Source organism: Phoca vitulina, unplaced genomic scaffold, assembly GCF_004348235.1.
Source record: "Phoca vitulina isolate PV1807 unplaced genomic scaffold, GSC_HSeal_1.0 scaffold25, whole genome shotgun sequence".
NCBI classification, from domain to species: domain Eukaryota; kingdom Metazoa; phylum Chordata; class Mammalia; order Carnivora; family Phocidae; genus Phoca; species Phoca vitulina.
This window is the reverse complement of record NW_022589728.1, coordinates 29,037,718-29,063,118: the sequence shown is the minus strand read 5'-3', so window position 1 is coordinate 29,063,118 and position 25,401 is coordinate 29,037,718. Positions and strand designations below refer to the sequence as shown.

At 38.5% G+C, this 25,401-nt stretch overlaps 2 protein-coding genes across 7 annotated transcripts in view; both read left to right on the top strand.

Annotated features, from left to right (window-relative positions):
- The window catches only part of TPD52 (tumor protein D52), a 106,289-nt gene extending 92,520 nt beyond the window's left edge, over positions 1-13,769 (top strand). For 3 of the 5 annotated variants that reach the window (XM_032421916.1, XM_032421917.1, XM_032421920.1), the window contains 3 exons: positions 5,429-5,470; positions 6,962-7,010; positions 11,007-13,769. In XM_032421916.1, the coding sequence (XP_032277807.1) occupies positions 5,429-5,470; positions 6,962-7,010; positions 11,007-11,120 (205 nt within the window). In that variant the 3' untranslated portion in view covers positions 11,121-13,769. The remainder of the gene's footprint in view (positions 1-5,428; positions 5,471-6,961; positions 7,011-11,006) is intronic. The other 2 variants (XM_032421918.1, XM_032421921.1) reach the window with 1 other exon arrangement.
- A 2,787-nt stretch (positions 13,770-16,556) lies between these two features.
- Positions 16,557-25,401, top strand: part of MRPS28 (mitochondrial ribosomal protein S28) — a 108,403-nt gene continuing 99,558 nt past the window's right edge. The window contains exon 1 of one of the 2 annotated variants that reach the window (XM_032421923.1): positions 16,557-17,245. In XM_032421923.1, the coding sequence (XP_032277814.1) occupies positions 17,030-17,245 (216 nt within the window). In that variant the 5' untranslated portion in view covers positions 16,557-17,029. The remainder of the gene's footprint in view (positions 17,246-25,401) is intronic. The other variant, XM_032421922.1, reaches the window with a different exon arrangement.

Below are 25,401 nucleotides of genomic sequence, written 5' to 3'. Positions count from 1 at the left end.
TTGAAATAGTTGGTTAATCCTGTCAACTATCCTTTGTTTTGAGTCCATGCTTACCCAGCAGGCTTGAGGCAATGATTTCACTCTCTGACAGGACTGTGGATGATTTGCTGACGTGAATTATTAGACTCGGCAACAGTTTTTATGCCACATTGTCAATTAATAAATTGGCACTTGGGATTTAGATATTTGTCTAACACCTCAAGTGGGTGTGTGAGGAGGAGGAAGCAGAGGAAACAAGAGAGACAGACAGATCTGTTTTGAATACCCTGAGAGTTAGGTGTCTGGGGGCCAGACATGGGTCAGCGTAATGAGAATATCCTGGGAGGCCCTTTGGGGACAGCCAGCTTCCCCCTCCCCCCCACCAGGTAGTCTGTTCATATCCACCCCTCTCCTGTTTGCTTATTTTCTACACATACATGCTGAGCATTGACTCATGCCTTTAATTTTTTGAGAGAAACTTTGAAAGAGAAAGAGCCTTTTCATTTTCCTTGGTGCCAGCGTTAAACCTCAGTTTTAGTGTAATCATTCAGCAGCCTCGTTCGTCAAGTACCTTTGACATATTTAGGAGGAAGTGCTTATTAACTTTGCTTTTATTTCCAAAGGAAGTTTCTCCTTTTTATGTGTTTATCTCTTCATATAAACCTCTACATATTTTTTTGTTTGTTTTGGGCTCATTAAAGTTACTCCAGACAATTCTCTTTTGCTGAAAATTTCCACCACTTAATGGGAAAAGAAATGACGTCTTCTCTTTCAGAGAGTACCTCTTGATCAGAATTTGGGAAGCTTTATTGAACTTTTCTACCTCTCATGCCCATATTTCCTAATTTTAGTTACCACAGTTGTTCATTCATTCATTCTTCCATTCAGAAGTATTTGTTTGAATGCTAACCATGTGCCAGCCTCTGGTCTGGACTGTGTGGTTCGAGTTGCCAGTGAAGTAACAACTGGGTGCAATGTGAAAGCTTTAAAGAATATAATCTAGGGTGCCTGGGTGGCTCAGTTGGTTAAGCGACTGCCTTCGGCTCAGGTCATGATCCTGGAGTCCCTGGATCGAGTCCCACATCGGGCTCCCTGCTCAGCGGGGAGTCTGCTTCTCCCTCTGACCCTCCTCCCTCTCATGCTCTCTGTCTCTCATTCTCTCTCTCGCAAATAAATAAAATCTTAAAAAAAATTAAAAAATAATAAAAAAAATTAAAAGAATATAATGTGAAATAAATGTTAGTATGTGTTTCCATTGAAGTCATCCGTAGTAGTACTAATAATGGTGAAAAATTATGTTCCAGGCAAGGCTCTGTATAGTCCCTCTGAAGTAGGTGCTGTTAGTTCTTTTGATTGTGCAGATGAAGACACTGAGCCACAGAGAGATTAAGTGACGTCCCCAAGGTCACACAGCTAAGTGGCTGAAGGCTGAGATTTGAATCCATGCAACCCCCTAGTTCTGGAGCCTGCATTCTTCTTGTCTGCATCGTTTTGCCTCCCCAAAGCAATGGTAGTTGAAGAATATGCTTCTCTAGGCACTGCCCGGCAGTTACTTTGGTTTATTACTTTCAGTCAAGAAATTACTGTGAGGGCAAAACGGAATAATAATACACAGATAGAGCGCCTGGCACATCGTAAGCAAGCTTGCCATTCACCCTTCCCCTCCTTTCTCTGTGTCCTACCTATTCCTTCCCTCCTCCTCCTTCCTCCTTTCATGCCTCCTCCTTTATAGTGATTAGGGGTGACGAGATCAAGTAAATGTGAAAGAAACAAGGAAAATATAAAAAAATCAATTCAGCGTTTAAAAAGAATAACTTTTCTAAAGTAAGAGGAAATATAAGGTAGAGAAGCATTTAGTGAGTGGTTTCTTTTTTGGTCGGTATTTTGAGGAACCCAGATTTACATTCCTACTTTGGATACTATATTAAGGGTTACCAACCAAGCTGGAAAAATTTTAACAAAATTTGCTGTATAGTTTTAACTAATTCTCACGATGTATCTATTAGAGACGGTTCTGGTCCAACAGCAACATGGCTTTTTGCTTCTGAAGTTTTCCGTATTATATTTAAACTTCAGTGAAATTGGAGAAGTTAGGTAAGTTGAGGCAAGTTGAAGCTTTGTGTAACTTTCCATAGGGAAGCTAGAAGTGCAAGAACAGCCGCCCTATAGTTGAATTACAAACTAGTCACCAACGAAATGGAATTTCATCTAAATATGGATTATAGAGAAGTTCGAATAACTGAATGGACTTGACATTGCTAGGAACTCCTTGTTCTCCCTACTGAAATGGCTACCTCAGATGCAGGGAGACCTGCGCTTTGTATGCATCTGTATTAATTTGATTTTGTTCTCTGTTCAGTGAGTGTATTTTGAATCTTACTGTGAAATATAAAACACATAGAAAAGTGCTCACAACCAAATTCAACTCAGTGATTTATTCCAAAATAAACAGCTTATCGTTATCACTTCCTTGCTTTTCCTTATATATTCCCACGTAAACATTAAGTGTGTGTATTCTTCACTTTGTCTTTGCTGCTAACTGAAGTTCAGCACTGGCAAGTAGGACCCTAAAGTCCTTTACAAGAGATGCTACATTGTTTCTTAGACTTCTCAGAGTGATCATTTTTAACATTCTTCTTTAAGTCACGTTGCAGGAATCATTGGAGCCTGTGAGATGTTTAATGACTTAAGTGCCCCAAATTATCAACTTCTGACTTGGTTTTCTGTAAAATCAAACATCTAAAATATTACCTGTATTTCCAATATTACTGTTTTCTCCTATTTACCTTATTTGTCGGTTTCCCCTTTCTTCTTGACGTCTCCTTGCATTGATGTTCCACTACCATCTATCTCTTACCGAATCGGTGGAGACCCCTTGATTAAACTCATGCATAGCTCTCCACTGCCTTCTTGTTTACATTCTCCATCCCCTGATAATTCCGGGTGACGTTTACAATTCCGTTTTTCAACCTTTATAACCCCAGGGCTGATTTCTTCTATAGGATAATCCTGAAGTAACTTGTGCCCCGGATGTTGAATTTACTACGGTCAACTTGATGCATTTAGAATGCATTTTATGATTTCTTCCACTTTGCCTTTGACCCCGTTCCCTCTTAACTAGCTTGTATGCTGGTTCAGGGGGCACAGAGCTCCCCAAATGGCCATTGGAAGGAATGAGCTTTTACGTGGGTGCTTAGAGACAGTGGCTAGAAATTAACTATGGATTTCTGAAATTTGCCCTTTCTCTACCTTTTTCTTCATTTTGTTGATACTGTTGAATTCAGTCTGTGAGTCCCATGAACAAGCAGTTTATCACACATTCAGCCATAACTCTCCTTCTTTTGCCAGAATTTGGTAATTTCTGCCAAAATGAATGTTCTTGTGAAGAGTCTTGGTTATGAGGAACAAAATATTGTGTAAATTAGCTGACCTAAGAAGGGGAATGTGGTGCACAGAAAGAGAGTTCTTTTGGAATCCAAGGAAGGAAAGGAAGCAAACCCTGGATCCACCCAGACTCGCCCTGCTGATTGGAAAGCTGGTAGAAATCAAAGTCGCTTCCAGAAACCAAGAAAACCACTGTTCTTCCCCGACCCTGTCCCCCCCACCCCCCATGTGGTCGTCTCTCCTTCCTTTCCTCTACCTCTCTCTGTACTTCTATTCAGTCCTTTCTTTGGGAACTGGCTTCCTCTGCTTCCTTGCAGCTTTGCCCTTCCTGGTCCCAAAAAAGGTCTTCCTCAACATTTAAGCCTACATAACTTTTTAAGCTCTTGTACTTAGCCACTAACTGACCAGTGGCTTAGTGTCCTAATTACAAAATCCCAGGATAAGAGCCTTAATTGTCCTCTTTTTTTTTTCTTTTTCTTTTCATTCAGTCCAAACAATTTATAGATGAGCAGGAGGTTAGTTGTGGTGGTTGGAGCTCTACTGATCCAGTTATTATCACTGATGATGATGAAAGTGGCTGTGGAAATGTGATTATGCAGACAGACTCTTTGGAAGGGTCTAAACTCTTGTAAACTACTGTAATTAATACAATTAGAATTGTAAACTAAGAAGGATGATTTTTATTCATCTCTATCCTTCAAATATGGATCCGGCCCACTGCAATAGATCAAGCAGGAAAAGAATTAGCAAATTCCTCCTAGAATAGTCTTATACCCAAGGTATCTACCACTCTTATAGTATAGAGAGAATGGTGAGCAATATGGATCTTTGCATGTGTCATGCACGACATTAAGTATGAAGATATCCAAATATTTTACCAATTATCTTGACTATATGAACTGCCAGCATATTTTGATTTATATCAAGATCATACTCCCATGTCATTACATATTAGTGCAAAACTAGATTGGGGGAGCTTCTCTTGAAACACATTGTCATTTGTAACAACAGATTTTTTTGAGAAAACTAAATCACACACGCAATACTCAAATATAATTGAGAATACCTTGGACTGTCCAGCCTAACTGAAGGAAAGATTTCCTACCAAAAACGCTCTGTCAGTCATCAGAATATTTCAAGGACAGCAACCATTATCATCAATTTACAGTGACTTTGTGAGCCCCCAAATTAAAGTGCTTTCATCTTGTGAGGCGGTCTCTATGGGAGATGGCTGAGAGTAGATAGCCTTGAACCTGAATGGTCGGTGAACTGCATTGCCCTAGAGAAAGAAGTTGGTCCCAGTAAAACAAAGGGCCAAATGTTATTTGAATGAGCATTAAGAACATTTAGTTAATTGGGATGAAGTACAAGTGTCTCTTATTAGAAAACTGATACTACTCCTAAGGTGTGATCTATGAATCTCACTTGAAGTCGTCAAATAGGTGATTTGTTTTGGTCTGATCACAAATCTGTGGGAGAAAGGCAGCTGCTGGAGCCCTTCACTGGCCTCACTTGTGCGTGTGTGTGCCTGTGTGTCTGTTTTGTTTTTTGAGGGGAGGCGGTGAACATTGAATTAGGAGTCCCGAAGACCCAGGTTCCATTCTGGATTCTGCTGTGACCTTGGGTGAACCATTTAACTTCTGAGCCTTGGTGCTAGAAGCCCTACAGACACAGGGGAAAGCACTGTAGAGTGTTAAAAGTGCTATAAAATGCAAGGGTGAATTATTAGTTCTATTAACTATGTGGGTTAAATTGGCTCATGAAGGGGATGCCTGGCTGGCTCAGTCGGTGGAGCATGTGACTCTTGATCTTGGGGTCATGAGTTCAAGCCCACGTTGGGTGTAGAGATTATATAAATAAACTAAAAAAAAAAAAATTAAAAAAATTTTAAAATTGGCTCATGAATAAAAATAAATTATGTTGGAATAACTTTGATCCCCTCCACCTCAAAAAGTAGATTAAGTCTTCATGGTGCCCAAAGAATAAGCTCCTAGAAAGCAAGGTTTTATAACGTCTAATCACTGTACTAACTTCATGTCTATCTCTTTTTAATGCTGCCTCTTAGTATCCGCTCCATTCAACATTCAATTAGCATGCCTGCTATGAGGTAAAGTATATTTTTACAAAATGTAGTTGATCTTATGCTTTCTTATTCTTTATTTAGATGTTTAACTTGAACTGTTCTGAAGTAGGGACCTGGGGTTCTGCTCTAAGTAAGCTGCGCATCCACACTGTGTCAGTATTCAGCCGCTCTTCCTATGATGTTAAGATGGGTGCAAGAGATCCATTAAAGATATGTGATTAAAAAAAAAAAAGAATTATCTCTATTGCATTTTGTAAACCCATAAAATTGTTTCATATCTTTAATCTGCTTCATTGGAAAAGTGAACACGACTCATCTAATAAAGCTGCTTTCGCCCAGCTTGTGTAATAGGTGTCCCACCACACCTGTCTGCATTAGCTTTAGTTGCTCCACTTTTCTTCCATTTCTGCTTCCCTCATCCCGTTGTGACATTTGGAGCCAACTGTGATTTAATTCCACAGTCCGCTTTCATCAGGAAACACGTGCAAGTGGTGTATGTTATTACCGCATTTAACCTCTCTAGAGAGGCAGAGAATTTTTAACAATATATGCTTGGCTTAACCTTCAGTATACATCAGAACTATCTGGAGAGCTTGTTAAACCCCCTGCTTGCTGGGCCCCACCTCTGGTTTCTGATTTCTGTAGGCCTGAGGTGGGACCTGAGAACTTGCATTGCCGACAGCTTCCCAGGAGCTACTGATGCATCTGGGGCCCCACCCCTTGCGGCTGGCTGACCATCACCACTGTGGGAGGGAGGAGACCCCTTGTTCCCTTCTTCACCTTTTTCATCTAGGTAATAGGAAGGATATTCGAGGTCAGGTGGATAGTCTAGTAGTTTTGGAAACCCAGATGTGAACAACATAGGTGCTATGATCTTCCTTAATTAATATGGATGAATGTGAAGGCGTGGGAGAGGCTTCGCCTGGGCTCAGAGTGCTCTGTCAGCTGGGGCAGCTTTGTGATGCAGACAAAACCACCTTTCTTCGTGTCTCCCTTCCTTTTGGTCTCTCTTTCCTTGGCTCTAATGCTGCTCCCTGGGAATCAGGATCCCTGTTTTGGAACGTTACATGGTCTGCTTGTCCTGTTTGGTTGGGGATGTGGGTTCGTGTAGGACTCTTGCCAGGCAACATGGGAATTTAAACTTGACTTTTAGAGTCTAGTACCTTCACCAAAATTAAAGTGGCACGACTAGATGGTTGAAGTGACAGAACGGATGTTTTACCTGCCCTTGTTCTCTCTCCTCACACATGTACTTGACTCTGTTACCCCGTATGTCTGAGACAGGCTGTTTGTGGAACTGAAAGCATTGTTGTAGAAATCTTAGACCAGGAATTGATCATCTTACCTAATAATGCAGATTTGTGTGTACGCCTGCACACATACATACAGTTAAATATGTCTCTTCGTTGATTGAGAATAATGGCGAAAAGGAATACAGTCAACTAATGATGTTTGCAAAACTGGTGAGTTTTTGTTAAGTGCTTGTAACATAACTCTTTTTCTTTCTCTCCATAGAAACTCCCCAACTTTCAAATCATTTGAAGAAAAGGTTGAAAACTTAAAGGCAAGTAGAGATGAATAGTGATGTCTTACTTGGTACCTTAAATTTTTTTGCTGTGGGTAAATTATTCTCATTACTCTTTCTTTCTAAAAGTATTTAAAGAGCTTTAATAACTTTATTCTCTACATTATTATGGGTGATATATTCTCTTTTAATCAGTTTTTTGAGTGTATGTTGTAGCATGGCAGATGCTAAATGCTGAAAGGAAATGTATAATTTCAAAAGCAGTATAGTACTTGAGAACTGTGTGCGACTCAAATACTTCTATAACCAGATAAAATTTAATATAAATTTTACTGTAGAACATTAACAAGAACATTATAAAAGCACAAAAAATAACACACAGAAACATTGGTCATACCACCTAGAGTCAGTGATATGTATGTAGTAGGACTACACCTTTGTGCTTTAAGAAAGAATTAACCAAATACAACATATACATTTTCCTATGCCATTAAATATTCTTCCTCAAAATTATATTTAATGGTTGCTTGCATGTACCCTATGACAGGTATTGTTTGTTCAGTCCTTTAAGATGTTTGTTCAAACATTTAAGATGATGATGATGATGCCATGGTGATCATTATTGATGATTTATGGTTTTATTTTTTGATGGCTTTGATTTCAGTGAAGGTGGGCATTTTTCCACGACTAGCTTTATTAATTTGTAAATTGTATTTTTTTCAAGATTATACTCAAAATTATAAAATCATCAACTCTTAGGATCACAAGTGACCAGAAAGGTTGTCTAGTTCCCATCCACTGCCCAGCCTTCTCTACAGAGTTTGTGCAAAGCCAGTATTTCCTTTCTTCTTAAACTAAGTCTGATAAGTACTACAGATGTTTTTAAGGATTAAAAGCATTATCTTAAAAGCTTTATATAAATCTGCTTAAAAACAAATACTCAGATTTAGTCTTTCAGAACTGTAACTGAGTCACTTATTTCTAAATGTGTCTTTCTTAAATTGCAGAAGCAGGGGATGATTATGGAAAGAAAGAAAGAAAACCAAACACTGTCCCATGACCTGGAGCTTTTTTCATGCACAAACACGAATACATACCTTTTGTCTTAATACATAAATGTATAAACATTTTTTCAGAAAGGAATCACACTGCACACACAGTCCTATAACTTGTTCATTCAGACCCACTAGCATACGTGCTCTATGATCCTACAGATATGGGGACCTGTTCTTTTTACTCACTGATGCTTCTCAAGGGCCTAGAATAGTCCTTGTCACATTGAAGCTACTTAATACATATTTGATGAGCAAAAAATATATCCTAGTCATTCTTCTAGGTCTGTATGAGACCTGCTTTATTCTTTTTAATGCCTAGTCATGTATTTGAAAACAAACTGTACATTGTAGAAGTCAAGGCTTACTGTAATTCAGTTCTCACTATTTGAGGTCTATCGTAAGGCTCTCCTTGAAATCTGCCTTAAGCATTAGTTTTTGAAATGATTGGTTGGAAAACCAGACAACTGTATTCTTTTGACACTGAAGATGAAGAGAAACGTCTTGGTCATTTACTATATATTCTCCCTCTGAGTATAGATTCTATAAATTGTGGTGAAACTTGGCTTTTGAAACATGACTAGGTGCCATTCAGATAAAAACTTGTAATTTTTCTTTTTAAAGATTTTATTTATTTACTTGACAGAGAGAGAGACAGTGAGAGAGGGAATATAAGCAGGGGGAGAAGGAGAAGCAGGCCTGCCAAGCAGGGAGCCCGATGCGGGGCTCGATCCCAGGATGCTGGGATCCTGACCTGAGCCGAAGGCAGATGCTTAATGACTGAGCCACCCAGGTGCCCCAAAACTTACAGTTTTTAAAAGTAAAGTTTATGAAACAGATACCCTCCCAAAGGACTGTAAAATATAGTTGTACACTTGGGATATAATTTTGCTAAATTACATTTATATTCAGTTAAACATCAGGTCTACGTGTACTTTTAGGTTTAGATTTTGGATTGATTCATTGATCTGATTATTGAGCATTTGCCATGTGCCAGGGGTAGGCCCTGGAGATACCACAGTAATCAAGAGACAGAGACCCTTTCTGCAAGATGTGTAGACAGTTTAATGGCCAATGAAAATAAAGTGAGGTAAGGTGCCATGACTGGGAAACTCTGGGATGCAGTGGGGACCAGTGCCAGGAATGTCTGACCTAGCCTAGGAGGGAAGGTGGGAGAGGGCTTCTCACAGGACACAATAATATAAATGGAGGCTTTTAGGTTGAGGGGAATGTTTGGAGCTTTGGAGCCCTTTTGAGGAATACCAGGAACTTCGCTGTGCTATAGGGTAGTGAGCAGGAGATGAAGCTAGGGTGATGGGTAGGCCACACTAAAGAATTTGGACTTAGGGCAATGGGAAGCCTTTAAAGGATTTTAGACAATGTGGGTGGTTTATTCTGGGCATTTTAGAAAGATCACTGGTGCCCTGCAGATCTGAGGGGAGGAAGATTGGAGTCAGGAAGACTAGTTAGGAGGAAGGAGTTGTAATCCAGGCCAAAGATGGTGGTGGAGTGAATTAAGGTAGTGCTGATGTGATGGGTTGAGAGAGATTTAGAATTTAGAAACGACAGCCCAAAAGTCAGTGATTGATTGGATGTGGCACAAGATGGGGAAGGATCAAGGATGACTCCCAGGTATCTGACTGGGCCAACTAGGTAGGTGCTACAGCCATTTAAAGTCTTAAAGAAGGGGTGCCTGGGTGGCTCAGTCATTAAGCGTCTGCCTTCGGCTCAGGTCATGATCCCAGGGTCCTGGGATCGAGCCCCACATCGGGCGCCCTGCTCGGTGGGAAGCCTGCTTCTCCCTCTCCCACTCCCCATGCTTGTGTTAATGCTCTCGCTATCTCTTTCTCTGTCAAATAAATAAATAAAATCTTAAAAAAAAAATAAAGTCTTAAGAATAGAGAAGAGACCAGTTGTGGGAGGAGTTCAACGTTAGACATGTTGAATTGCAAGGGTCTTAATATTTTCCTCTAATTAAGACATGTGTTTTAATAAATTTAATAAATATACAGTAGACACAAGTCATGCAGATTTCCCAAACAATTCAAAGATTCGGATGGGAAACCAAAGCGAGTGAGAAAAAATTTCAACTAAATTCCAACTGATAATGTGTCTGTGGCTAGTCAGTTAAGATTGAACTACGAGCATCAAGTTAAACCTACTGTGAGTTGCATTGTGGGTTACTGACTGGTTTCCTAATGTTAGCTCTCCTCTTGGTCAGTAAGGAGATGTAACAGAGAGAGCATAGATATGTCAGTGTTATTAAGGATGAAGTGAAATAATAAGGGTTTTGAAAAGCATAAAGTATGATACAAATTAAGGCAGACCTATTCATGCAGACAGGTGTTTATTGACAAAATTTCAGGCCAGATTTGGAGTAGTGCTTCACAAACTATAACTTGTCTAGGAAGCCCCTGGAGACCTCTGTAGATGGGCGTGGGGAAGTTGGTCTGATCCTACATGTCTAACAAACTCCCAGGTGATGCTGAGTCCGTCTGGGGGTCCTTGCACCACACTTTAAGTAGCAGCGGGTTAAGAAATTTACACTGTAACTGGGAAAAATAGATATAATTCTTTCCTTTGTCGTATTCAATATTTCTTGAATGCGTGTAGCTGAGTGAACAATCTGATGGAATACAAAGTGTTACCCAAATATAAAGAGACTTCCAATAGATATTTTAGAATAATAGGTCTTAAAAAGTTTTTTGGACAAATTTTTCTGGGAAGAACTATGAGCAGATGGGAAAAAAGAGGAGGGGTAGAATCTACCAATCTGAATATTTCCGCAGAGGAGCCCGCACGGTTTTCTATTAAACTGCACCAAACACTGCAACAGTACTGAATTCTGTACATATATGATCGTCACTGGGCTATTAGGTTCCGGATCGATTTGTTCTTCAAAGTAAAATTTGAGTTACTTTTTTGCAGAGTCAGCTGAGTTTATGTTTCATGATGTCTTGTCCTTTTTGAACTTTTTTTAAAGTCTAAAGTAGGGGGAACCAAGCCGGCTGGCGGGGATTTTGGAGAAGTCTTGAATTCAACTGCAAATGCCAGTGCCCCGGAGCCTCTTCCAGAGCAGACGCAGGCGAGCCCATGAGGTCCTTACCTTTGTTCTGCTACCCACTGCCAGATGCTGCAAGCAAGATCCAAGCACATCTTGTCAACATTCGTTGCCATGAATTTCCACCAGATGTGCTTTTAATTAGCTTTACATATTCATTTGACCAAATAGTTTGTGGGTTGAACAAAATAAAAGTATCTTCACTTCTGTTCCTGGGAAACACCCTTTAATGTGCATTTAAGGGCCCTGATTTAGGAAACACCATTATAAAAACACAGGTAATCCCTGGGGATCCTCATTAGAATGATCTCAGAAGCTTCAGGTTATCATAATTGCTTTCCTACTTTACAAAATTGCTCTGGATCTGGGATGCCACTTTGATCTTTGTCTTCAATATGATTTTCTTGTTTCCTTCTTGAACCTCTGTGTATTTGATTGCTAACTAAAATTTTCTTTAAAATTTCCTGAATCCTGGTTATTAAAAGTTTTGGCATAATTTTCTTTACCTCCGAGGGAAGAACGACCAGCTACAAAAAATATTTTTGAATAAGCATTGTTCTGATAGAAGGTATATCTTTTGTGTCTGAAGACAGCAGACTAAATAAATCAGCTCTACATCCAGTTTGTTAGTTTGGTAAGTGACAGCGTGTGAGGTGGTTCAGAGTCCTAGGTAACTTGAGAGTGGAACCCTCACATCCTCGTCACCATTTGTGACAGTAACCATTTCAGTATATTTGTTATTATGCCACTTCTCTCAACTTACTTTTCATGAGACTGAATTTCTAGTTTCAGAGTAAGTTGCAAAATAACATTTTGAATCAGGCATATTGTAATTACCAGCAGGTTGAAATATGAACACTCTCATCACCTGTTCCATTCAAAAGCCTGAACGTTTTTTAGATCTCAGTAGCTGTAAAAATGCTAAGATCAATCACATTAGGGGAGACGTTGCTGTCTTCATTTAATTCATTTAGCACCATTTAAAAATAAGCACATGAAATTGTATGACTAATTTAACTTGAAAAGATTTTATACTAAGGGGTTGGTGGTAGGTAACTCCTGAGGATTTAATGCATTAATGAAAATCAACTCATTGTTTTCTACTTATTTGTTTTCATTGTGTTAGAAATTCTAAAATGATGTAGATGTTGCCCCCCTACTTTGAAAAAATGGCAGGGCTGAATGAACCAAAGCCTCTAGAAGTATCTGCATGGAGGCCAAGGTACTCTCTTCTAATAGCTACTTATTCATCACTATTACCTTTTCATTATTCTGTGTATGGTTATGGCCTATAATGTTGTATTTGTTATTTATCAAGTTGTGATTGTTTTAGTATTGTTTATGCCAAATGTTAATTGCCAAGCTTGGAGTGACCTGAGGCATTTTTTTTTTTTAAAGCATGACTAGATTTAACTTCAGGATAAATTATCTTATGAAAACCAAATTTGAAAAGCCACAGTGTTGATTGTTATGAGTAACATGCTGCCATTCTTGATTGCTAGAGCTTTTGTTATAGCACTTTAGATGCAACTGAAAATATGCTCTATTAAATGTGAAAAGCCTAATAAATTCTGTCTATCAGTAGTATACTAGGTCTCAATATTTATTGTGAGACCAATGGTCTGGAAACAGCTTGTATTAAATAATCAACTGGTGTCTATGCAAAAAAAAATTTTTTTTTTTTTTTTTTTTTACTATCTGCTTTAAATCACTACTTAATGGTGTCAGACTAACATATAAATTATTTCCTTGAAGAGGCTTTAAGGCAGTTGCCCCAGTTGTTGAAGCACTGTCCTGGAGGACTGGATCTGTAAAAATTTGTTTTTTTATAGAAATACTGTGGTTACTCATCATAACTGTTAAATTATTTTTTTCCAATTAGTCTTTCATTTTTTTTTTAATCATCTTTTCATCACATTGTTTCTTGGGTGTCCTGCCCTGTTACTATCTTTCAATTTTAGCTGAGTGAAATATATTCAGATCTCTACTTTATAATGAGAAATGATAGAATAAGGAGTGGAAAATGGGATGGGAGTATGTGAGTATTGGTGATGGTCGTGAAAGAAATTGGGAGAATTGCTTTTCCAGATATCTACCTATACTTAATTTTAAATGATTTAATCTTTTGCAAAGTACTCTGCATCTTAAAAGTAGTAGTAAAAAGTAGTGAGAGATTGAATTTAGAAAAACAAACATATGGACTTAGAAATATTATTCAAAATAGTCTTTGTGGAAGATTCAATATGAATTCACAGATATTTAAGAAATTTGGAAATAGTAATTATTAAAAATACCAGAGAGTTCCTGGTCACTCTATTGAATTTTGTGTTTGACACTGTAAGAAAACAGTAACTTGAGAGTGAAATCTCAGATGTTTAAGTGAACAAGAAGTGTGACAGAAGGAAATAATCCCTGAAATTAATCCCTTTTTACAAAGGATTGTCTTCAATTTATGGAGTTTGTGGAAAATAAAGCAAGAATTCTCATGCTTATGAGGCCAAAGTAATGATTGGAAGAGAGAATTCACTGGATTATTCTTTTAGTAATTCAAACTACTGAACTAGAGACGAAAAAAAAAACACCTTTAATTTGGAATCACGGTTTCTGGATCTGTTTATCATTAAATGCACACTGTATTTTTTTTTTGTATAGTATTTGAAAACAATAAAAATTCTGTAATTTGGGTATGGGTTCTTTTGTATGTATTATGTGTCAAGGAAAGAGGTGAGTCCATTATTACAACTTCTCTCCAGACACTTCATATCCTAGATATGGAAAAACCCCCATAAGTAGCAATATGGAATTAGTGTATCAAAACTGAAAAAGTTAAATGTTGACTATAAGTGACTGTTTGCTTGATGTATATAGAGGAGATGCTACATAAGGTCCTGTCAACATCACATGTGTTTCTTTATAGCTCTTAAGACTCCGATGAAAAATCAGATTTTTTTGCCCATAGCGAAGAAACATTTGACGATTAATTTGGGACTGTCCCATTGTAATTGAATTAATTATAGAGACTGTGTTGGGTTAGAGTTAATATAAAACAGTATCACTTTTAAGTAAACCTGCATACCTTATACAGATAATTTCCATATTATTCAGACTCTGAAATCAAAATGAACCAAAATCAGAATGAGTGGAAAGAACTCTTAGTTTATAAGCCTTCAGAGGGCAGGGCCTGCATGTACCTATCACCAGCCAGGATTTCATACTTACATAAATGCTACTTGGTGACTAAATTTCTTGCCAACTCTCATATACAATTTTGATTACGGAGTAAGGTTGATTGGTAGTGTGATTCTTTTAATTTGGTGGTCTTCCTAGCATACAGTAAAAACCTAACACAATTTTGTTGTTGGAATATTTATAAGTGGGTATGATCTTTTGCTTTAACATTCTCCATGTCAACATGCTTTGGTCTTCTTGGTTTCTAGGATCAATTCTCTATTCTTATTTTCCACTTGGACTATTTTCTGATACTCTCTTCTTCCAACTCCTTAAATGTTACTGCCTGTCCCTATTGATCTTGCACACATGATCTCCTTAATGATCTTAGTCATTTCAGCCATAGAGATGAATATCTTTAGAGTAATACTATTATCTCCCCAGTGTATCACTAGTCCTATCCTTTTTTCTAGGTTTTTATGTAAGCTTTAAGATAGGAATTTCTAATCACTTCCTGGTCACCTCCACACAGACATTAATAGCCACTATTTATTAAGCTTTCAGTAAGTGTTGGGCATTTTGACTCATTTCTCTTAAGTCTTTGCTCAAGGTTGTGAAGTGTAACCATTTTATAAATGAGATTAACAACCATCACAGGTGGAGCCAGGACTTGAACTATATTCTGTTCACTTTCCTTGCCATCCACCATTACTAATATTTTTACAGAGTGTACTAACAATTTGCAAGCTACAGGGGAAAAAAAGGATTGTATTTTTAATAAAACAAGAAGGAAGGTGTAGTGCAAGGAGTAGAGCAGGATCAGAATCCCTAAGGTGCCATCAAGAACTGATGGTTACAGTTGGTGTTCATATAGGCTAGGACAAAGTGTAGATATCTCCTTGTTGATTTGCCCAGTCCTTTACAGTCCCTCTCATTTCATACTTCTAATGTTCTACCCAAGGGAAAGAACTAAGCATAACTTGAAGTCAGTTGATACAAACTTTTATACATTAAAAACCTCAGGATTTGTCCCAAAATGTCCACTGTCATAATCCTCAAGGAATTTATCATTTGGCTAAGGTAGGACATGAATATATCTATTGAATTTTAGAGCTGGGACTTTAGTAATCCCATTTGTTCTGTAGCTATTGATTTAGTTAAATTTACAAAGCACTTAAAATTTAGCAGGGGGGCTAATGGCTTGGCTTTACAAGTGAGGAAGCCAAATCAACATTAAATTGGTTTGCCTGAGATCAGGATTACAGTCAACTAGAACTAAGGGGTTCATGAAGTCACTGGCCAATGCTCTTTACAAATTTACCACTTTTTCCTGAAGGGAAGTATAAGTAGCAATAGCCACATATAACAAGGCAAAAATGTCTCAGGTAAGACTTCATTAATGGTCAAATGAAATAAACAGCTTAAGTGCCGAGAAAGAACACCCTGGAGTAGAATCTATCTTAAGCCCCCTACTGAATTTGTAACTATTACCCTACAGTTGGCTAGTAGTAATGTATGTGATTCATACAATTATGCACCATTCCAAGGTTAATGCACTTCTAGTTTTCTGTGTACTAACCATGCAATTGATGAGAACATCAGAAAGACACAAAATCTGTAGTCAGATACTACTAAAATAAGGGCTGTGGTCATACATAAAAATTCCTTCCATCAAAGTACTTGCAAATGAACTGTAAAGGGGCTTGCTGTGGATTAATATAAAACTGATAGAAGATCGATGGACAGCTTAGTTTGTGAACATTTTTAAAGTTAGGCTTGGTTTTGAAAGGGTAGGCAAATTCTCGGAATTAACATTGATGAGGAAAAGGGAGAAAATAGTGAAGGTGGGGGTCTCTGGTGGTGTCTTCTTAGGCACATTCCGAAATGTAATTACTTAGAAGGAATTGTAGCTATCTACAGGTGACAAAAACGTCTCAGAAAGATTAACTTTTGAACATCAGTGGACCGACCTCAGAAGAGGCGAAAAAAGACAAACTTGGAGCCAGGATTTCACACACATTCATTGAACTCCACTGTGTGTCCGGCGTCAGGGATCCAACAGCAAGGAGTTTACAAATTCGGGAGAGCAGACGCAAAACAACATTAAAAGTAAACTATATAGCAATGTTAAGAATGCTAAATGGGCGCCTGGGTGGCTCAGATGGTTAAGCGTCTGCCTTTGGCTCAGGTCATGATCCCAGAGTCCTGGGATCGAGTCCCGCATCAGGCTCCCTGCTCCGCGGGAAGTCTGCTTCTCCATCTGCCTCTCTCTCTCTCTGTCTCTCATGAATAAATAAATAAAATCTTAAAAAAAAAGAAAAGAATGCTAAATGGTACAAAGAAAACCCGGGGACTCCCATAGTGTGTTTGGGGTTCCAATTCTAAATAAGGTAATCACGGAGAGCCTCATATTTGAGCAGAGACCCGAAAAACAAATCTTGCGGCCATCTGGGGTAAAAACCCAGGCGGGGGGCTAGCAAGTGTCGCATTACTAGAATTTGCGGCAGGACAAGGGCCAAGCGATGCTCCGAGGAACGAAATTCCTGCAAGTCAAAAACACTTTCCACGAAAAACCTAGCAGATCGCTGCCTGTAGGGGACCCCTAGGCACCAACGATTTAATTCACCGATTTCAGTTTAACCATCTCTCCCTACCCCCGTCCCCTGCACCGACTACACGGCACTCCAGTGCTCGGCAAGTGGGTGGACCATCCGTTGCTCCGCCCCGTGGCCTGCGCGCTTGCGGAGAGGTCCAAGGTCAGAGGTTGCGGAGCCGTCATGGCGGCGCTGTGTCGGACCCGTGCCGTAACTGCCGAGAGCCATCTCCTGCGAGTGTTTCTCTTCTCTCGGCCCTGTCGAGGCGCAGGCACTGAGAGTAGCTCCGGGAGTGAGAGTTCCGACTCCACAGAGCCTAAAATGGGCCAAGGCGGCTTCGCGAGCGCTTTGGAGCGGCATTCGAAGCTGTGGCGGAAGGCGGAGCTCGGGCAGAAGACAGTGAGTGGCGGGAGCTCGCCAGAGACGCGGTGAACGGGGCTGGGGTTTGAGGGGTGCCCCGGCGTGGTGGGTGGAGTGGGAGTTGGGGCGGAGCCTGGCCTACGGGTGGGGCTAGGATCAGGGGTGTGTCTTGGCCTTGCCGCGGGCTAGTCCGCAGAGCTAGTGGTTGGTGTTTTTCTCCATTTGTTGTACTTCTGTGCGGCACTTACGTGCTGGACTTGCTTTGTCCACACTCCTTTGCGCACATCTTCCTGGGTGAGTCCTGGACGGGAAACCAGCAGGGAGCGCTGCCAGTGAGGCGGTCTAGGGCGACTCCTGGGTCTCAGAGAGGAATTGGACTCCCACCGGGGAAGGCTGGGCGCTCTGCCGTCTACTTCTTTATACACAGAAGTTCCAGCGTGGAGCTTGGTGTCTGGCGTGCAGCGCTTTTTATAAATATTTGTTAATCCAGTGAATAGGTGAAAGAGAATTACTGTCTCTCTGAACTTGAGCAAGCGTTTAACCTGTCAGTGCTTTGCTTTGCTTTTCTGGAAATGACAAAGTTTCACATGTCTCAGGCAATACTTTGTAAAATAGGATAAAATAGATAAGTGAAATGGAACAGATAGACATAAATACGAGTCACATTTTTTTATTAGATTCAGCAGACATGAAATTGGATGTCTGGCAATGTTAAATTATATAAAAATAAACACTCTCAATTTCTGTACGTATTTCTTTGGAGACCAGCCCCCAACAGTTCACAGACTGGTAGTGTCCTGGATTATAGAAAACTACCTGGAATTTAGTAAGTATTTGTTAATAGTTATTATTGACAAAATTTTTCTAAAATCCAAGGATTAGAAGAAGCCTGCTGTATTAGGTTTCTGTTTGCTCCCATAACAAGTTACCACAAATTTAGTGGTTTAAGACAACACAGATTTATTATTTTTAGTACTGTAGGTGAGAAGTCGATTGATGTCTCACTGGGCTAAAATCAAGGTGTTGGAACGGTTTTGTTCCTCTCTGTATGTTCTGGGTGCGATCGGTTTCTTTGCCTTTCCAGCTTGTAGAGGATGCTTGCATTCCTTGACTTACTGCCCCCCCTTCTATCATTTTCAAAGCCCGCAACAGTAGATTGAGTCCTTCTCATAGTTACTAGACTCTTGTGATTACTTTGGACTCACCCAGATAATGCAGGGTAATCTCCCTGTTTGAAGGTTAACTGATTAGCAACCTTAATTCCATCTGCAATTTAATTTTCCTTTGCTGTGGAAGGTAACATAATCACAAATTTCAGGGATTAGGATGTGGACATATGGGGGGGGGGGCATTTTTGTCTACCATACCTGGAGAAGTCATAAAGTCCTAAAAGGATGCCGGTGACTGACCTGAAACTGACTAATGGATGGATTTAAATCCGTCCTTGGTGGATGGCTTTGAGGATTAAGTGCAGTAAAGTAGGAAAAGTATAAATATAATTCACATTTCCCTTCCCCAAAATATTTTTATAGGTAAGGGATTTCTTATTTCTCATCTTCCAACATTTCTCACTTACACCCCTTCCTGCATGTCTTATCACCACATTCCAAACACATTCAGAAACTACCAGAAAATAATTCTCATCTGCTGAGTTAATTGTGGCAAGTGTGAAATTATAACATCATAGGTAGAGTGTTTGAAATGCCATGTGGTGATCATACTTGGGGGTTTCACATGGTAAGCAATGTTTGTTTACTGACGGAAACAACCAAGGTATTTGAGCCTGATCAGGATTCCATTGCCTTCCTTTCTCTTTGGTTTTTCCAAGAGGAGGCTGGAGTGTTTCTTGGAAGTCCCAGCACATCTATTAAAATTGTTCAGTCCAGCTCAGGCTGAATACAGTCTCTCTGAGCAGTTGTCCTCTGCCTAACAGTTTAGAAAACATTATTCTACTAGATGGAGGTTAAATGTTTGATTGTGGGGTGCCTATGTGGTTCAGTCGGTTAAGTGTCCCGACTCTTGATCTCAGCTCAGGTCATGATCTCAGAGTGAGTTTGAGCCCCAAGCTGGGCTCCACGATGGGCGTGGAGTCTATTTTTAAAAAAATGTGGTTGTGACATGTGGTTCACATATTATTCAAAATTTTTCAATATTTCGGTTTAATGGAAGGAAGGAAAATTCCCTGGAGAGGAGGGTATCAGGAGGCTGGGTTGTAGTCTCCATTCTAAGAGCTCTTAGCTTCCGAACATTTCCAGGTATGTGGATCCCTTTACTCATTGATGCCACTGACTCCCTGATCTAGGTCATTATACACAGTGGACAGAGTTATCTTCCTAAAGTTGGCCTCTGTAATCAGACTTAATGAGATGCTCTTTTTGCTTTGCTTGAGAATCTTGTAAGCCCTCCTTCCCACTGCCTACAAGATTAAATGCACATCTCTCCATCATCAGCCTGCTGCCATTCAGGACCCAGTCCAGTGCAGAGATTATAGAGTTTAGGTTCCATTTCAGAAGGCCAGGATTCAGAGACTGGTGCAACAATCTTACTAGTTAACTTTGGGCAAGTTACTTAGTCTGTCTTAGTTTGCTTTCTTATCTCAAAGTGGGCATAATACTCTAACTGGGGTTATGGTGGAGTTTGCATGAAACAATACATTTGAAATGCTCTCAGTCCAGTGACTGCTGCAGAGTAAGCTTTAACTTAGTACATTTTAGTTTTGTGTGGCCTCAGCCATTTCTCCTCCAACCTCCTGCCTTCTGAGAATAGTTTCACAGAGAGAGATGCTTCCAGGATTGCATAGTTCTTTGAATGAAATCCACTGCTTTCCTAAATAATTAATAATAATTAAACTTTAATTAAAAAAATATGCACATGCCATTCTGTTTAATCCTAATTTAAGGTCATTTGTAATCATTAGTATGTGAGCTTGTCGTTTCAGAGAAACGTGTGCATACTTCAGAATAAAGCTTTTCCTGGCTTTTTTCCCCACTAGAATATAAATTTCAGAGGATAGAAACCTGGTTTGTCTTGTTCTGTTATATCCCCAGCACCTAGCACAGTGCTTGATGTAATAAATGGGCACTAATAAATGTTTGCCAAATGGGTGAATGAATGAATAGTACACATAGTGCATATTTGAACTTCATTATCCTGGGCTGTCTTTGTTTGTTTTCCTTCTAAATTTTTATTTAAATTCTAGTTAGTTAGCATGTTGCTTTCAGGAGTAGAATTTAGTGATTCATCACTTACATCATAACAGGTGCCCTCCTTAATACCCATCACCCATTTAACCCATTCCCCACTCACCTCCCTATATCAACCCTCAGTTCTCTATTGTCAGGAGTCTGTTAGGATTTGCCTTCCCCTCTCTCCTCTTTTTTTCTTTCCTTCCCACACGTTCATCTGTTTTGTTGCCTAAATTCCACATATGAGTGAAATCATGGTATTTGTTTTTCTCTGACTGACTGACTTCGCTTAGCATAATACGCTCTAGCTCCATCCATGTCCTTGCAAATGGCAAGATTTCATTGTTTTTGAATGCTGAGTAATATTCCATTGTACACATATACCACATCTTCTTTATCCATTCATCAGTCTATGGATTTGGGCTCTTTCAATGGCTTGGTTATCATTGATAATGCTGCTACAAACATCGGGGTGCATGTACCCCTTCCAATCTGTATTTTTGTATCCTTTGGGTAAAGACCTAGTAGTGCAATTGCTAGATCATAGGGTAGTTCTATTTTTAAGTTTTTGAGGGACCTCCATTCTGTTTTCCAGAGTGGCTGCACCAGTTTGCATCCCCACTAACAGTGTAGGAGGGTTCCTTTTTCTCTACATCCTCGCCAACATTTGTTGTTTCCTGTGTTATTAATTTTGCTGTGTTGTCTTTGAGTTGAGATCTGTGTGTTATTGCTCAAAAACAGTTGTATAGCTAAGAATAGTATAGGTTTCAGCATATCAGTTAGGTGTGCTTATCCAGAATAATGAGCAAAACAATTTTAAGGGTAATGAAACTGAAAATACCACATTAGTTTTAATTTTAGTGCTATTGGAAGTTTTTAGTGCTTTTCTGACATATTTATGATGATGAATATGAGCAGTTGTGAGGTGTTGAAAGAGATTCAACTTCGTGAAGAAACTTTCACTTTTTGAAGTTTCTGGATCCAATTAATTGGAGAGTATCCTTAGTTTGCAAGATGAATCAAGTTCACTGTTGTCATATGGTCAAAATTTTTGAAAAAGTATAAAAATATTTGCTTACTTTAAAAAGGAAATTCAAATAGCATTGAAGATTATAATGGGAAATGTAAAAGCCCCCCCTTTCCTTTTCCTTGCTTTCCAGGCTGGAGAATGTGTTTGTTTGATTTGGTTTTGGTTTTGGTTTTGTTTTGTTTTGTTTGGAGTTGTTACACAAAAGAAACTTTATTTGCAGCAAATAAGGAGATCATAGGGAATAACTTGAGAGTGTATTTTTTGTTGGTGGTAGTGGTGATGGTTATTTTTTGTTTTTTGAGAGAGAGAGAGAGAGAAAGAGAAAACAGGGGAGGGGTAAAGGGAGAGGGAGAGAGAATTTAAGCAGGCTTTGCCCAGTGCAGAGCCCAACATGGGGCAAGATCTCATGACCCAGAGATCATGACCTGAGCCAAAATCAAGAGTTGGACACTTAACTGACTGAGCCACCCAGGTGCCCCTAAAGATTTGATTTGTTTTGGTATGATTTTTAAAGATTTTATTTATTTGAGACAGAGAAATGAGCAGAGGGAGGGGCAGAGGAAGAGGGAGAAGCAGACTCCCTGCTGAGCTCAGATCCTGTCATGGGGCTTGATCCCAGGACCCTGAGATCATGACCTGAGCCAAAGTCAGACACTTAACCAAATGAGGCACCCAGACGTGCCTGAAAGATTTTATTTTTAAGTAATCTCTACACCCAAACACAAATTGGTTGGTACTGTTTTGAATTATATTATTACTGTTTAAGTGTGTAAACTCTGGATTCAGATAGTCTCAGTTTGAATCCTGGTTCTTCTGTCATTTACTAGCTGTGTTTTCTTGGGAAATTACTTAATATCTGTATATCTTTGTTTCCTTTTTTGTAAAAATTCTTTGTCATGAAGTTATTATGAGATTAACTGAATTTATTATTTAAACACTTAGCACAAGTGCCTGATGCTTAATAAGCACTCAGTATAGTTTAGTTGCTGTGCTGAAAATTGCTGTTTTCAGGTTAAGTATAACTTTGAATATTTTTCCTTATTGCATATGTATAATGTGTATATACCTCATTGAAAAAAAATTGCTTGGTATTCCATGGTATGGGTGTAGCATAATTTATTTAACCAGGCCTTCATTAATGAACTTTAGGTTGTTTTCTGTTTTGTTCTTTTTTTTTTTCTTTTTAATACAGGCAGTGCTACAGTGAGCATTTACTTATTTTTTGCATACTTATGGGTTATATGCTGGGTCAAAGTGTATAGATGGTTTGAGTTTTGATAAAGAAAACCTGTTTGTACCACACTCCCACTTAGAGTGCATGACAATGCCTGTTTACTCACCTCTATCCATGTGGGATATTTTTTTTTCCCTCATGTGGGGTATTTCTTGATATTGAGCCCTCAAAACAAAATACAGAAATTGGGAACTAGGGTTGTTATTCCGAAAGTGGGACCTGGGGTTGTTATTCCTCACCACTGATATCAACTTGTGCTTTTTATCAAAATAACTGCATGTTCACATTTTTTGACTTCATAATAAGTAAATGCTATCAATTTGAACCATAAAATAGACTTATCCTAACAAAATAGACTTATCCTAACAAAATACATGTCATATATATTGGGATTCTATGTAATTTTCATTTATATATGGTTTCTGCTCAAAAATTTTTCTGTGTGAAAATAAATATTTCGCTGTTGCCCAAACAAATCATTGTTTCTTTGTCTTTGCTTTTCCCCCTGGAATTAGCTTCCCTGCCTTCAAATTCCATTATAAAAATCACCTCTTCCATTGCTGTTTATTCTCTCATCAACCAGATGAAACTCCTTTTGAAAGTCCTGGAGCTTTGTTTTATATTCCCTTTATGGTACACACACAACTCTTAGGTTATACTGAAGTCATTTAAGAACTTGTTCTAGCCTGTTTTTTAGATTGTAGTTCCTGGAGATCAGGGATCATTTTTTATTCACCCTTTACATAAGTTAGGAGTTGAATATATATTTGTTGATTTATATTGGAATTAAACTTACACAGTTATAATATCTTGGGTGGCCTATTATTAGATTTAACAATATATATGCATAGTCAACAATATAGGTTGAAGTTTTACCCATTGATTTCATTCTTATCCTTAGAGTGCCAACTTCGGTATGTGTATGGGCACCTCAGAAGTAAGTGATACTCAGTAAGAGCTACGCAAGTTATCCTCAAAAGGAATCTTCCCCTGCAGACAGGAATTTTATCAAGGGCAGTTTGTCATGAAATACTTATCCTAAGATTTCACTGAAGCTACTAGCTAAAGGGATCTCAAATTTAAATGACCTGAAATGCCATTGTTCGGTATGGGGGTTTGTAGGTGCCATACTCATCCCATGCTCACTTATCCATTTCTGTTTTTCTTTGGTTTATTACCTTTAATACTGGTTTGTGCCGCTATCTCTTCAATTAGTTTTTTATTTGTTTGGTTTTTGAGGGTAGGGACCAATTCCTTTCATTTTTGTAACCAACATAACACATTCTTATGTCTAGAGGACCAGGTAAATGTTTGCTAAGTATATTTTTTTAACTTAGATACTTTTTCCTCTTTTTTTTAAAGAAGTACTTTAAAACCTCTGATGCTCTTATGTCTAATCTTAGACAGTAGAGATTTGTAGAATCTGTTAAGCCAATTGGAAGCTCTGCAATAGCAGATGACCTATCTTATAGCCACAAGGTGGCAATAGTTGAGCAAATATTTGGTTTTCTGCTTTGTGACTAATACTGTATCTTAACGGTAGAGGGTAGCATATGACTTGCAGCTCATTGAAAAATGGTTTGCAAGAGTTTTCGAGACCACACAGTAGAACATTTTATTCTTTTAAGGTAAAGAATAACATTTTACTATTTTAGTTTATTTATGTAGAATACTGATGTTATAAGACAGTTTATAGTTTTATTTTAGCAATATATTACGTTTCATGCAGATTTTAAAAAATGTTATTTTTCACTTTTTCATGAATATTTCTTATTGATATTTTTTATTTCAAGATGCTGGATATAAATCAGATATTTTGTTCTTTCAGAATATTGGGAAATCCCAAAATATAGCTTATTTAAAGGATTTGTCTTAATATCAAGGAAAAAATGCTTATTTTTAGTGTAAATTTTAAGCCTACTATATTCATATAGTAGCAATGTTCTGTATTTTATTTAAACTTTTGTTTTCTTCTGTTTTATATTGACAACTTTAAGAATTATACCAATGTTTTAAAAATAATTATGGAAAGGAATGTTGAAAAATATTTATGGTTTTAGCTGTGGGGCCAGCTGGTTTTTACATTATGAAATTCTAGGTGAGTTATCCTGAGTTAGTAAGAAAAATCTTTTGAAATGTTTAGTTTCACAGTGGAGTCTAACATTTTCAAAGCATATTTAGAGAAAATTACCAGTTAATATAAAAACAACGGAAGAGTGAATTGAGGTAGGTATAAATGTCTAGGGAAAAGTCAACACCTATAATATACTTATAATTAATACTATACAGTTCCTAAAAGAAAAGATAAATATATTATATCCTGTATGTATTTTGTTTCATGGGTGGTCATATGATCTGATCATACCCTATGAGAGTCTTTTATGACTTCCCAAATCAGCATTAACTTTGTGTATCTTTATTAACTCTCACTTAGGCTCAGAAATCTCTATTCTTTTAAGGTGTTTGGGTTTTATTTTTCTTTTAAAGATTATATTAAAATTTGCTCTTTTAATTATATAATAATAATTTTTAAAAATGTTTTAAAGCATTCTTTAAGATTTTTTTCTCCGTGGGGGCACCTGGGTGGCTCAGTCCTTAAGCGTCTGCCTTCGGCTCAGGTCATGATCTCAGAATCCTGGGATCAAGTCCCACATCGGGCTCCCTGCTTGACAGGAAGCCTACTTCTCCCTCTCCCACTCCCCCTGCTTGTGTTCCCTCTCTCACTGTGTCTCTCTCTGTCAAACAA